The 13853-nt window shown below is 43.7% G+C and overlaps 1 protein-coding gene across 1 annotated transcript; it reads left to right on the top strand.

The window, feature by feature from the left end:
• Positions 1-1673: 1673 nt before the first annotated feature.
• Positions 1674-12921, top strand: SNAPC1 (small nuclear RNA activating complex polypeptide 1). Its single transcript, XM_027900053.1, has 10 exons — positions 1674-1878; positions 2505-2664; positions 3705-3845; positions 4280-4384; positions 5249-5407; positions 5846-5920; positions 6592-6654; positions 7577-7706; positions 8376-8456; positions 10314-12921. Exons 1-10 carry the CDS (start codon positions 1751-1753, stop codon positions 10346-10348), a joined length of 1077 nt encoding a protein of 358 aa, XP_027755854.1. The 5' UTR covers positions 1674-1750; the 3' UTR covers positions 10349-12921.
• Positions 12922-13853: the final 932 nt, after the last annotated feature.

Here is a 13853-nt window from a genome sequence, read left to right as displayed (position 1 = left end):
AGCTGACAGCTTGATGTGCCTCGACCTTTGGATCAATTAGTTGATGCTAACGATGAACTGGAGAAACCACGGCACCGCAGCCAGCAGAATTTAACAGTCATTTTGCTATTTGAGAGAGCGAAGTGTGAATTTTTAACCTGGTCGCTGGGCAAAACTCCTGCAGGTTTTAAATATCCCAAAGGCACAACACGCTCAACACGCTCCATCCCATGCTTATTCCACACTTTCCCTGCATGCTGTTTCTCAGCCGTTAAGAATCCCCTCGTGCAGGGGCGATCTCCCACCAGCCGAGAACACATCCCCGTATCCCCCAGGGTGCAGAGGCACTTGGATGCTCTCCTGCCAAGCCTGGGGACCGCTCCCGGCGCAGGTGCCGCTGCCCATCCCCGCTTCCCGCAACCCGCAGCCTGCCCGCAGCCTGCCCGCAGCCCAGCCCCGACCACAAGGGCGATCACCGCAACGCCGCCTCGAAACCTGAGCCTCGTCCCTAAAAACCTTCTTGGGAACCTCCGGAGGGCTGCGGAGCATCCCGGGCACCAACCCCGGCTCCCGCAGGAGCCACCCCACCACCGCCCGAGCAGTGCCCGCTGCTCGCCGGGTCCGTACTCACGGGGGCTCGGGGCTCGCTCCGGCGCCGGGGCTCCTCTCGGTGTCCGCTCAGCCCCTCGGTGCGCGGGGCAGCGCGGGCAGCGGAGCCCCCTCCGCCCTCTCCGCGCCGCCGGCGAGGCCGCACCCACCCACCCTACGTGCGGCTCGGCAGCCGCGGCCCCCTCCCCGCCCGCCCCGCTGCCCGGGCCGCCTACGTGTGGCCGTGCATGCGGGGAGCGCCCGGCACGGCACGGCGGGGCAGGGCACGGCATCGCATCGCATCGCATCGCATCCCTCCGCTCGGGGGGGCGGCCGCCGGCTCGTCCCCTCTGCCTGTCGCGCTCGCTCAGGCGGAAACGGGGCTTTCCCGCAGCCGCCGGGCCCCGCTGCCCGGAGGGGTTTTTGGGACGGGGCGGCCGACGAGCAACCCTCCTCCCCCCGCCCGAGAGCCGGGGGATGGCGGGGGGGCAGCGCAGGGACCGGTGGCCCTTGGCGGGCACCGCCGGTCGGAGCGTGGCGGCGAGTCACGTCCCCACGGCTGCGCGGCTCGAGGGGCCTTTTCCCTGGGGAACCCACTGCTCCCAAGCCCGTCGGGTCGCAGCCCGTCGGTGCTGGGTGCTCCTGCCGGGACTGAAACGGGGGGCGCTGAAGCCCCGAGGCTCAGGAGCATCCCCGGGGCTGTGGTACAGCGGCGCCTGCCCGAGCGGACCCTTCGCCGCTCCCTCCCGCCTGAAGCATCCTCCGCTCGCCGGGACCGGCTAGGGATGCGCTACTCGGAAGGGATTTGTGTCTGCGGACCGGGCTCGCCCTCCGAGGCGGGGGCGAGCGGGGCAGAGCCCGGGGCGCGGGGAGCGAGTGCCCAGCCCCGACAGCCCCCACCGGGACTCGCCCCACACGGGGCGCGGGGACTGGAGCGCGGCGGGAGCACAGGGGGGTCAGGGCAGCCCCACTGCCCCAGCCCCGCTCCCTCCCGGAGCAGCCGCGGCGGCTCCTCCCGGCACTTCCCGGTACTTCCCGGCTCCTCCCGGCACGGGCGGTGCGCAGGCGCAGCGCAGGCGCCGCGGGGATGTTGCGGGGCGGATGTGCGGGGATGTGATGGAGCGGCGGGACGGGAGCGGCGGGATGAGTGTGGTGGGGTGAGGAGCGCGGTGCCGGCGGCAGGATGAGCGCCGTGCCGGGGCTGCAGACGGACTGCGAGGAGCTGCTCGGCGCCTTCCAGCAGGCCGACACCGTCCGCTTCGAGCGCTTCGCCGAGCTGTGGCGGGAGCGCCGCTTCCACACCGTGTTCTAGTGAGTGGTGCCGGCCCCCCGCATCCCTCCCCGCATCCCAAAGCCCGCAGCCCCCCCGCTGCTGGGCTTCCCTAGCCGCAAAGGGGGGTGTGGGTGAGCCGTGTTCCCTTCTCAGGCCTACCTAACTCTGGGGGAGGTTTGCCTGCCTGGGGTCTGAGTAAGTGGCACGGGGGAGCATCGGGCCCTGTGTAATACTGGAAAACGATTTTTAGTTCAGTCTATTTCGTGCATTGGTAATGCGTGTGATGCGAGAGCTGACTCCTCCGGGAGATGGATGCAATTCTCATGATATTAAAAAATGTGGCTGCGGGACATTGCATTTTTCGATTTGTGCCTCATGTAATACAGACAATTTAATATGTGAAAGCTTGAAGTCTGTCTTAAAGGCTCCCCAGAACTTGGGCCCTATGACCATATGCCCGTGTTGTGATCTTGGGGATGTCCCGTGCACGGCCAGGAGTTGGACTCGATGATCCTTGTGGATCCCTCTCAACTCAGAACATTCAATGATTCTATTCTTTTAAAATAACTAAAACTTGTTTCTGCATTATGGAACTTGTAAAGCCTGCAGTTTTATATTTGCTTGCTTTACGTGCTGCTTTTTTTTGTTTGTTTGTTTGCTTTAGTGGCAGAATAAGAGCCTTGGAGAGGAACAAGCTCACAAAGAAGACTCTAGAACTGGCCCAGCAGTACTTCTTGCCCCCATATGCCTTCCAGATCCGAGTCGGTGCTCTGTACCTTTTGTATGGGCTCTATAATACCCAGCTTTGTCGGCCAAAACAAAAGGTAGTTGTTCTTGAGGTTTTATTCTCAGCAGATACCAGATGTAAGATATGTGGTGTACTGCTGCCTGCTCTGTCATCATAAACGGTTAGGGCATTTCCTCTCGTTTTCTTAAAATAAAAGTACTTAAAACCAGATGGTTCCATTGGAAAAGGTAGGAACAGACAATGTGCTCATCAGCTGTAGGGTGAGCTACATTATAGGTTCAGTTAGTCCTTAAAATTCCAACAGGATGAAGAGTGGCTGAATTATTTCCAGTTCCCATTAACCAGAAGTGAAATTCACAAATAGGTTGGGAAGGTGCATGCCTGAATGACGTGCCTCCTGAGTGCCTTTAGGATAGGAGACCAGTATCTGAAGGGCTTGGAAACTCAGTGCAAGGAGAAGTGGTTTACTTGGGAACTGTGTGATGTGTGTTGTGTGCATATGCACAGGGGAGTCCAAATTCTTAAAATAACAAACTGAATTTGGAGTAGTCTACAATGATGCCATGATGTCTCATATCTTGACTTCAGAGAAATCACTACCTTTTATGGAAATGAGTTTAGGCAATTTTAAAGCCACTGCTTATAGAGCAACTGTAAGAAAGTACATGAGTTATTAAGGAAATTAACTTGGGTAGAGGGAAAATGAGGTGGCAGAGTAGATGTGACAAGAGAGAAAGGAAGAAAACAAGGAGTTTTTATGAGCATTTCAGTTGGCAGCACATCCTGATATGAGTAGTTTCCTGATCACTAGTGAATGGAGTCTCCTCGGTGCAGACTATTTCACACACTTCAGAATGTGAAGAATCAATGTTTTCAAATGTCAGAAAGGACTTGTGTTCCATGTCACCATCAAAGAAAGCTGCAGTGAGAAGATTTAACCTGACAGTATAATGAGCTCATCTGCATAAAATCTAGTTCTGTGGTCACGTGTCGGGCTACACCCTACACATGCAAGCATTGTCTGCTGTAGAACGTGAACACAGTAGCCAGCTGAATTAATTTTTGTTTGCTGAAATATGCAGGTTGGCGTAACACTGTGTAACTGCTTTGTTGCAGATCAGAATTGCACTCAAGGACTGGCCTGAAATCCAGAAATTTCAGCAGGATCTGATAGACTCGCAGCATTATGATGCAGCATATATCTTCAGGAAACTGAGACTAGCCAGAGCATTCCATTTCACAGCAATGCCAAAGCTAGTGAGTTACTGCATTAAAGACTTACATTTTAAAGTAAAATATCCTTATCTTTCGGTGGCTAACAGTTCACCAGCACTCGTGGTTGGTTTAGCCTTGAGCCTGTGTTGAAGTATCATGTGATGTAAAGCTTAGAGGATGTTTGAATGCTTCTCACCTGAAAATATTTTTTTCAGTATTAAATGTTCTTATTGGTTTTGAGATGTGTTATCAATTGTGGAAATGAGTCTGGGTGCTGGATTAAATTCTTGATTAGGGAATAATTTGTGAGAAGTGCTGACTCTGAGCACTGTGACAGCAAAGCTCTGTGCTGTTGATGCTGAGATGGTTTTATGCCTTTCAGCATCTCCTGATTGTTGAATATGCAGTAGGAATTCTTAAGAGGAGGTGCCATTTTAAGTTTGCTTTTAGGTTACAAACATTTTCTCTTGATTTAGCTGAACTACAGAACTAAGAAGAAGATTGAGGAAAATGAATTTAAAGAAGAGTTTAAGGACCCAAGTAACAGAGTAAACAGCCTCATCACTAATGATGTTTTGGAGGTACAGAAACTTTAAAGCTACAGATTAACCACTGGGGTTTGTTTTGTTTTTATTTTTCTGTTGTCCAAGAGCTGTAACTTCTCTAATCAGCACAGTCTTGTCCTTTTTAAGTCTCTTATGGAATTCACACTAGGGTGATTTTACTGAACACTCAGAAACGTGGCATTTAGTTTGGCAGAATTGTGGTACCTTTTCTCAGTACTGAAATATGCTCTAATGTTTTGTGGGTTTACCTCAGTAAGGTGTAGAAGGGGAAGGGTGTAAATGGTTAATTGTCACTTAAAGAAAATTGGACAATGTGGGGAAGCATGTTTGGTTTGATATGTCTGCAGGTTGCAGTTGGAGACTTGATACTTGTGATAATGTGAATTTACTTATCCTGCAGGTTCGTAGGCTTCTCTAACCTTTATTTCTCCTTTTCAAATCTTGGTTTTGTTTAATATATAATACATTTTATTAAAAATGCGGTAATTCAAGCTAAGTATAGGTTCTTGGGTTGCTGGCAAATGTGTATCATCAGCAGTGTTACAAAAATCTGTGAAGTAAAATGCTTCCTCCGAAGAGATGAAAATAAGCCATCGTATCAGATGAGACCTCTGTGGATACTGATCCTGAGTAACCTTCATAGTTTAAATAATGCAAAATACTCTTTCTTCTTTTTCTTATTTGGTGTGTCAGTGCTAGGTAGCAGGATTGCTTGGCTCTCTGAAAGTCATCTAATCTAAACAGAATCTGTATCACTCCTCCTGGTTCAGTTAGAATGGTTTGTGTAGCCCTGGTTTTGTACATTGAAGACTGATATTGCTTTATTGATGTAATAATTTTTTTTTTCTCGAAAAGAACCTTTTTTTAAATTTATTTTAGGAACTGATGAATATTCATGACCACTATCAGAAAATGAAGTGCATCATTTCAGCTGACAAGTCCCAGCCAGACAAGGCCCTGAGCCTGATAAAAGATGACTTTGTAGTTACTCTTAAAGACATAACCTTGGAACATCAGGAATGGCAGCAGAACAGAATGGTGGGTAATATCAACCATTGTGCTGAGGCAACTTAGCAGATTGGCTAAGCAACTGGCTTTCTTGGTGTGATTCCCTCTAAGCTTGTAAATCCCAGACTGAAGTAGAAGGAACTTAACTGAAGACGTGGAATGTGTAAAGCCTGAGGCAGAGATATGGTGTGGAGGAAAGGACTTGTATGTGGTGCTGCCTCTGTGGTACCATAACCTTTGCTGAGAGGGAATCCCTGAAGGTGTGACTCATGGGCAGTATTAGACTGACCTCATGAAATACCTCTGTAACACTTATTCTTGGATTAAAGAAAGGCCACTGTGTAAGATCAGTGAAGAAAATGTGCATGTGTGTAAATACTTGTTTTGGTTTTTACGGTTCTTGTATTTTGACTGTCTTGTATATGACAGATGTTTAAAGACAAATGCTTTTTTTTTTTTTCCACCCAGAAATTATTCCTAAATGCTAAAGAAACTGATGAAACAGAAAATAAAAAGGAAGATGAGACTTTGCTGCAGTCAGAGGTAAGAAAGCTCAACTAGTTTGCTGCGTTACACAGGCTGAATCTGTTCATTTTTTGACTTCAGATCAAAGGTTAAGCAGTGTAGGTCAAGGCTTGACAGTGTCATAGTAAGTTCTAAGGACAGCTAGTGGGGCTGGTTGGTTTTTCTTGTTTGCTTGTTTGGTTTTGATTTAAATCATGTTGTTTTCTGAGGAGCTGTGAGCATTTATTGCTATGATAGCTCTTAAATGCTGATAATAAAAAGTCTTTCTCAGGTAAGGAACGAAAAGAGCTGTATTTTCTGAGCCAAACTCCATAATACTTCCTTCTGGAATTTCAACTAAATGCAACATCCATTTTTTTTGTGCTACAAAATTGTTTCATGTTGTACTTTTCTGCTTATTTCAACTTTGAATTTGATTAAGATGTGAAGTTTCAAATTTGGTTTTCTCATCCTGGGCTTTGAAACAGTGAAGGCAACAAAAATTATGCTCCACCTTTTTAATGGAATTTGAACTTTTTTTTTTTTCCCTAAGTAACAGTTTGGCAGCATTCTAATTATGTAGAACTAATTCTAGAGTTATAGCTGTAGTGAGATATTGCTGAAGTGATTGACTGATACGATATTGCATTTCAGTACTGCTAAAAGAGAATAAGAAAACTTTTTCTGACTGGACTCTTGTTTCTTTGCAGGGCTCTGAAAGAGCAAGTGCCCTGGCCAGAATCAAATACAGATCTTACTCTGCAGTTGCTGAGGTAGGTATAAAATTTAGTGATAGAGATGTATTTATTTTTATAGAACAGCTTTAAGTACCACTTTAATGTAAATGCTGGGTCAGAAAGGAATGAGTTAAAATTGCACTCTGTAATTCAACCTTTGAATGTTCTAGTTTTCCTGACACAGTGGGGAAACTCAAGCCTCTTATTATTCTTGTTAGGTTTATGGAAGAGTGCAGATAAGGCCTGTGCTTGTGGGGATTTTAATTTACAAGATATCTTTTAATGTCTATGCACTGTTAAGGTAGATGGAATTTTAAGGAGATGGAATAAAAATACTTGCAGGTTTAATTGCTCAGATTCCTTGGGTCTTAGATAGAATCTCTGAAGGTGCCTGTGAAAATGGAACTTGGGAGTTTAAAGTCAATTGCAAGTTCTGGGAAACACTGTTTGAATAACTACTACTTTAAAATAAATTGTTGATTTGGAATTTTTTTAGCAGGCCTATGAGAAACATTACAACTTCCTCTGTTTATTAAAATCTCATATTGAAAAATGTGGTATTAAATAAAACAGAGCTCTGGATTGTATAAGCAGTCCAGACTTTAATGAATATGCAGTGATAGTGTTTTCTAGGCATCTAAGTAAAATGTGGTGGTAAGGAGGCTTTATGGTGCAGCAGTGACCTTGTGTAGTTTGGCAGTAACAGAGGATGGTTTGGGAATTGGTGTTTCATTATCTGCATTTTGGGTTATGCACCCATTAAATCAAAAAAAGGGCATTGCCCTGTTAAAGCGAAGAACAGCAGCTGGTGGGAATCCCCCCTCCCTCTTTCTCTCCCCTTCTCCACCATGACATGGAATTCAGTGCTCTGGTCCTTGCTGCTTTTTAAGAGACATACAGCAATATCTGGCTGTAGAAGTTCAGCTTTTTTTGTGTCCTGCATATGTTTGGGTTCTAGGCTTCCAAATCCAGAAGACATCGCCAAGTGCAGTTAGAATCTTCTGAAGCGGGGAAGTCCCCGGGCCGAAGTAGAAAAACCAGTAGGAGAGCACAGCCAGCAAGGAGAAGAGGTTCTCCAGAAGTCAGAGGTATTTCTCCATTGCATCCATGAACCTGGAGAGACTGCAAAATTTTATCCATTGTTTTGCTAGCAGAGAGGCAGCCGTGGGTCAGTGGAACACATGGGAAATTACTTTTCCCAAGGGAATTGCCTTTCTGATATCCAGCTTTTAAAATTATACAAGTTGCTTTGCAAGATTTTTGTTTACTTATTATTTGTTAAGTGAAATAAAACAGAAAACTAGTTTTGAATTGTCTTTATTTTGAAGACAGGAATCTTAATTTTGAAGTTCCAAACTCTGTTTTCTGACTTGCTTCTGCGGGAAAAAAGGTTACTGACAAAATTAACCCCTCCTCAGAGATGAGCATTAGGCAGTGTTGCCTTTGTTTGACTTTAAAAGAGCAGATGAAGTGTTGAGGAGGAATAAGGGTATTTTGAACTACCACACTGGACTAAGTTGGTGATTAATTTGTTTTAAATTGGCAGTGTTAATCACCTGTTATTGACGGTTTCTTTACTGAGCTGCTCTGAAGGTACTGTGAAATGTTGGTTTCTCTACAGCATCTGACTAGGATGTGAAGAGAGCAGCAAGTGAACAGTCTTTCAACTGCTGGACCAGGGATGTAGAAGCCAAAAAAAAAAAAAAAAAAACCCAAACCAAACTGACCAAAAGTTTTTCCTCCAAATCTGTCTGCAGGTGAAATGGAAGTGGCAAAGGAAACTGCGAATCAGCACATCGGGATGCCAGTAATCATGGAGGAGACCTCAGATGAAGAAGGTACAATTACTGGAATTCTAACAAACCAGGGGCTTGTTTTTTAATAGCTCTCTTAGGCATTTTGCTGAAATTAAAGCTGATATTTTGGATCATGCCTTGTTGCTTTGAAAAAGCTGAGATTTTAGCTAAGTTTTAGCTAAAGCTGAAGTTTTTAGCCCGTTAATTGTTGTAAGAAAATTAAAACTCTGATTTGAAACTTTCTTAAGAGCACACCGTGGCAAAGTACAGTCATGTTTTTCCACACTATTTTGTTATAGCGTGTTCAGAGTTAAAATTGGTCCAGTTAAAAGGAATCTCACTCTTCTGTAATACAAGTCTGGCTTGAAGAGTTCCCTTTTGTAGGGAAAAGTGATTTTTTTGGGGAGGAGGGGAGTCATTCACCTCCTTACCGAAGATGCTTGTTCTAGTAGATCTGGGAGGTAAGATGAGGTAAGAATAGCCCTTGCTGCCTTCACTTTCATTGAGGGGACGTAGAAGGTTCCCCTCTAGCCTTAGTTTCAGCTGGGCAATGTTTCAGGGATTGAGTTCCAGTACACATGTACAGGAAAAGCATCCTCTGCTGTACTGGAAGTTGTCTGACATCACTGAGGGAGGACTCGGAACTGCAGCAGAGGAGTGGATGACTCAGGTTACTGGAAATAATGTAATTTTAATTTGGAAGCAGTGATAAAGCAGATTGCTCGAAGCTGGAGTTGCTCTACAGAAGCATCAAGTTGAGATGTTGGATGATCTTGGACCACTCTGCAACTCAGAAGCTTTCAGGGTCTGTTCTCTGTTGCCTGAGGAGAACATAAGCACCATGGAACAGGCACAGTGCAAAGAAAATTGCATCCTCTTTTATCCTGAGGTGGCTTATTTAGCTGTGCCCAGGGAAGAGCCCAGGGAACTGCTTGGCTGCCATGTCTCAAACACAGGATGTGTTCCTGGGAGTGGAGCTGGCCAGCTAAAGGCAGGATTTCCACTGGCAGTCCTAGCAACTTCAGAGCTGATGGGTCTTGCTTACACAGTGGAAGGCAGACTTGACAGACTGGAGGTACTGGTTCTTAACCTGAAAGAGGAGGATTTAATTAAGTTGCTTAAAAAGGGGGAGTAAAGGATTAAGTACAACTTCTGGAAAGCTTTAATGACATAGGTGAGTGTGAGGAGTGTATCTTTTTGAGTTAATTTGGTATCCAAAATTGTATGTAATGGAAGGATAACTATTAAAATGCATCTGTAGTGAGGTAGAATGTTTATATTCGCTCTTTTTAAAATCAAAAGAGCATCTTTTAGTGTTGAAGGGACATTACATTCTCTGATGACTTTTAGTTGTAGGAATTCATTCAATTTTAAATGGTCAGATTGAAGCCATAGTGGTGCATTTAATATTGTACTTTATTGACTTTTCCTTCATTTGTCCAGTTCTTGTGGATAAAATGTTTCTTTCTGAATCAGGGACATCCTGCATTTCTCAGAATTTTCCAGTAAATTCTAAAGCATTAAAAATACTCATAAGCAGTCTCTTCAGATATTTTTTGCTTAATTTTTGTGATTATTCCGTTTGTCAACTTCATAGCAAAGTCTTAAAGGGGGTTCATGAGGAGCAGAGAGCTCTCAAGACTGAATAAGTTTTGAAGTACAGTATTCGTCAGTGGCATTTTAATTGATATTTTGAATGATAGTTTGCTGTAGGATCTAGAAAGATTTTTTTTTTTTTCATATTTAAAAAAACTTTGGTAGAGGAATTGGGAGGAGATCTCAAGAGCTCATCTAATTAATTTCCTTTGCTGGATAAAATTAATTCTATTTGAACAATTCGCATGAGGGAAGACAGATTGAAAAGCTTTTCAAAAAAAACCTCTCTCTATTTCATTTCAGAAGTATCTCTCCCCAAGAGGAAAAGAAGACGTTAGAGGATCCAGTCAGAGAAGCACTAATGATGATTTTAGTGACAAAATGTAAATGTCAGAGGTAACACCAGGTGCTTGTTCTGGACATACAAGAAGTGTCTGGGACCAGAACTGCAGGTGATGCTGGAATACTGGTAGTGACTGGGATGCTTTAGTTGTCTCATGGCACACCACCTGGTACCTTTATTCATCTGGTGAATGTTTCTTGTGGGAGGCAAGGTAGCTGTGTCCTGTCTGAGATGGAAAGAGAAGGTGGTGGCTTGTCATATTTAGCTTGTACATGTGAGTTGTCACTTGGAACTTGTGTTGATCTGCAGTGATGGTTTTAGCTGAGACTGTTAAAAGAACAGCTCACAAAGCATCTGCCCATATAAGACATGCTTGTAATCTTTTATCTCTGAATGTAAAATTAAGGTTACTGACTGCTGAAAATTAGTGCAATAAATTATTTTTCATGGTTTACTTGCTCCATTTTATAGTGTGTAACTTCACTGTTGATCGCGGTTGGATCCCACACAAGTGGAAATGAACTTGGTGATAAACCTTTTGTTGCACCCTGTCTCCAGCAGATCATCTGGAATTGTTCTCTATTTGCATGAAGAGATGTAAAGTGAGTTTATTAATTCTGCAGGTGACCCAAAGATGTACAAGGGCAGGGCTGGAATTCAAAATGATCTTTATGAATTGGAGAGGAGTGGGAGAAGAGGTGTGGAAATAAACGTGGAGCTCAGTGCTGAGAACAGGCACAGGATGCGGAATTGATTGCTGGGCAACAGTATGGCAGGAAAAAACAAACAAAGAGAATCATCAGCTGGAGTGTTTTCTGTAAACAATAAAAAGCAGTGGAATTTGTGTCACTCAGCCCTGAAAGGCTGCAGCCTTAAATACCCTCGTCTGACCACAACAATTCAAGAAGAATGTGGGTAGTTACTCTCCTAAAGAAAGGGCAGAGGAGTTGAGGTGTCTTTCTCTACAAGAAGAAACATAAAATAGAAATTTGAAAAAATTTGAACGTAAAAGGAACCTAAGCTGAACGAATTAGTTTGGTGGTGTGACTCTCAAAGGCCAAAGGAATTGAAGTGCTGTTACCTAGAAGAAAAAACATTTAAGTGGAAATATAAAAGGTTTTACTATAAAAAGGAGTCCATATTAAATGCATTGGTTGGCAAGGAGGAATGGTCCTAAATGACAAACAGGTTGGACACTGAAAAAGCTGTTAATTAAGTGCCAGGGTTGCACTTGACCTTGTTAATGAGAAAAGATGAAACACTTTGTAATAAAGCCAAACCTTACTGTATTGAAAACTGAACAACTGAATATTCAGTTGAATAACCAAAATCTTTACAGTCTAGTCCAAAAGTCATTCTTAGCCCAGATCTAATTATTACAGGAAAAGAATACTTCTACACAGAGAAAAAAAATACCTATAGTAGTAATAATACAGTTAAATTTATCTCACATGCACTTATGCTCTACCCTTTTTTTCTCTTCCACTGCTCTTCTGATCTTGAGGTGGTTGGGCTTAGTCTGTGGATAGAACATGCCACAGATGTCATCTGGTTAAAAGGACTCCTCTGTGGTTATAAAGGTTTTGGAGGTATCATTTCTGTAAGGTTTGAACAGTTTGGTTTTCACTTGGGTTTTCTGGCTTGTGCTTTTCTCTTACCAGCACAAACTCACCTTCCCTATGCATTTCTGCTCCTAATTTTTGGTGAGCAGGTACCAGAGACATGAGGAGGATCTCAAAGGAAACTTAGACTTTTTTTGGTCAGTGAGGATCCTGTTGGTAAAACTGCGTTTTTCAGGTGTGTCGGTTCCAGCTGGTGCTTTGCGGGTGGGTGTGCGGAATGATGGACAGCAGTGTAGGTGTAATGAAGAAGGAGAGTTCTTTCTGGCAGATATTGGGACTACCACTTCAAATTCATAATTTCTTAAGGGTTTCTTCACTTAGGAAGTTGCTTAAGGATGAATTTTACAGCACCAGTCCTTTTCTGCTCTTTCTAGGCACAGAGGTTAAGTTTGATCTTCCAGCTACATGGCATTGGGTGCTTGAGTTGAAGGGAAACTTGAAAATTACTTCTCTTTTCCATTTCCCTCCAATTTACAGCTCTCTTTCTCAAGGAAGCTAAAAATTAAACACAAAACCCCCTTACTTTTCACTTTCTTGATGGGCTCTTTTCAGCTGAATTCTTTTTCCACGTGTTAGGTGTAAGTTTATTTTAACACATTTAACATTTTAATACTGTTCCCTGCAGTGGCACTTTTTCATAACATGAACATCTTATTTGCCTCTCCTTATATCTTTGAGCCATCCCAAGAGCTGAGTAGGGGGTGGAATTTGTCAGAATTTTTAATATTCCATGACATGAGTCTTCCCTGCACATACCTCTGAAAATGATTTGCAGGTCTATATTGGAAGCATGCAGAGGCTTGACTAGGCATAAAAATGGGTGCATTCAACTAGCAGTTATTTTAATATTGTAATAATGAGAACAAATGTTCTGTAATTTGTTTATAAAATTACACAGATGTAAAATGGAAGTTACGATTAAGAATAAACTTAGAACTGCTGACTATATGCATGGTTATGTTTCAAAACAGTAATCCTGGGAATTTAGGGGCAGCTGTGAGCAGAGTTTCATAATGCTGGTGTAATCTTTAAAAAAGAAAAAAGTAAAAAAAAAAAAAAAAGAATCCCTTGCTGCACTCTGATGGGCAATTACAGGCTTTGAAAAACAGGAGAGGGACTTCCTAAAGTGCTTCACTGAAGCAAGCAGCTGTCATTAAAAGAAACACAACAGCAGGAATTCTGGCCTTCCAAATGGTAGTAGACGACTTTCCAGTATCTACATTCTCTCATGGTTGTAGGTAGCCTCAGCTGCTCCAGTAGTTAAAGGCTGAAAGGAAACTTCATCTCTGTAACACCAGCCTAACTTCCAGTCGTGCTGATGGATAGGAGTGAGACGGCATGACAGTGTGTATCTGGATGTTGCTACAGTTTTCATAAATTAAATATGTTTTGGCTGAAGCTCCTCTGAGGCGGATACACAACTGACTGAAGAGCTACATTCATGCAATAGTAATCACCGTTTCTTTTGGCTTTCAAAGCTAAAAGATCTTCTAAGGGGAGGTTTGAGCCACTGCTGTGTAGTGTTTACAAGTATAATGTGGGTGATGAAAAGCAGAATAAAACTAAAACACTTACAGATGACATCAGTTTACAGAACTACAGAATGAATTAGGTTGAAAAAGACCTCTGAGGTCATCAAGTGCAACCTTTGACTGATCACCACCTTCTCAAATAAACCAGAGCCCTAAGTGCCACTTGCAGTCTTTCCTTGAACACCAAGAAACTGTTTTAAGTGGGAGGCATTTTACAATATAATTTTTATTCTTATAATTTAAGACATCAACAAGGTAGAGTTAAGTCAAAGTACAAAAGGCTACACTTGGGCAAATCTAATTCAAATACCAGCTTGGGAATGCTCCTGTAACAGCTGTGCTCAAT

The sequence above is a fragment of the Empidonax traillii genome, unplaced genomic scaffold (assembly GCF_003031625.1).
Source record: "Empidonax traillii isolate 1590-97213 ecotype Southwest subspecies unplaced genomic scaffold, ASM303162v1 scaffold701:size746704, whole genome shotgun sequence".
Classification (NCBI taxonomy): Eukaryota; Metazoa; Chordata; class Aves; order Passeriformes; family Tyrannidae; genus Empidonax; species Empidonax traillii.
The sequence above is the reverse complement of the archived record's forward strand: the minus strand, read 5'-3'. Positions and strand labels throughout refer to the sequence as shown.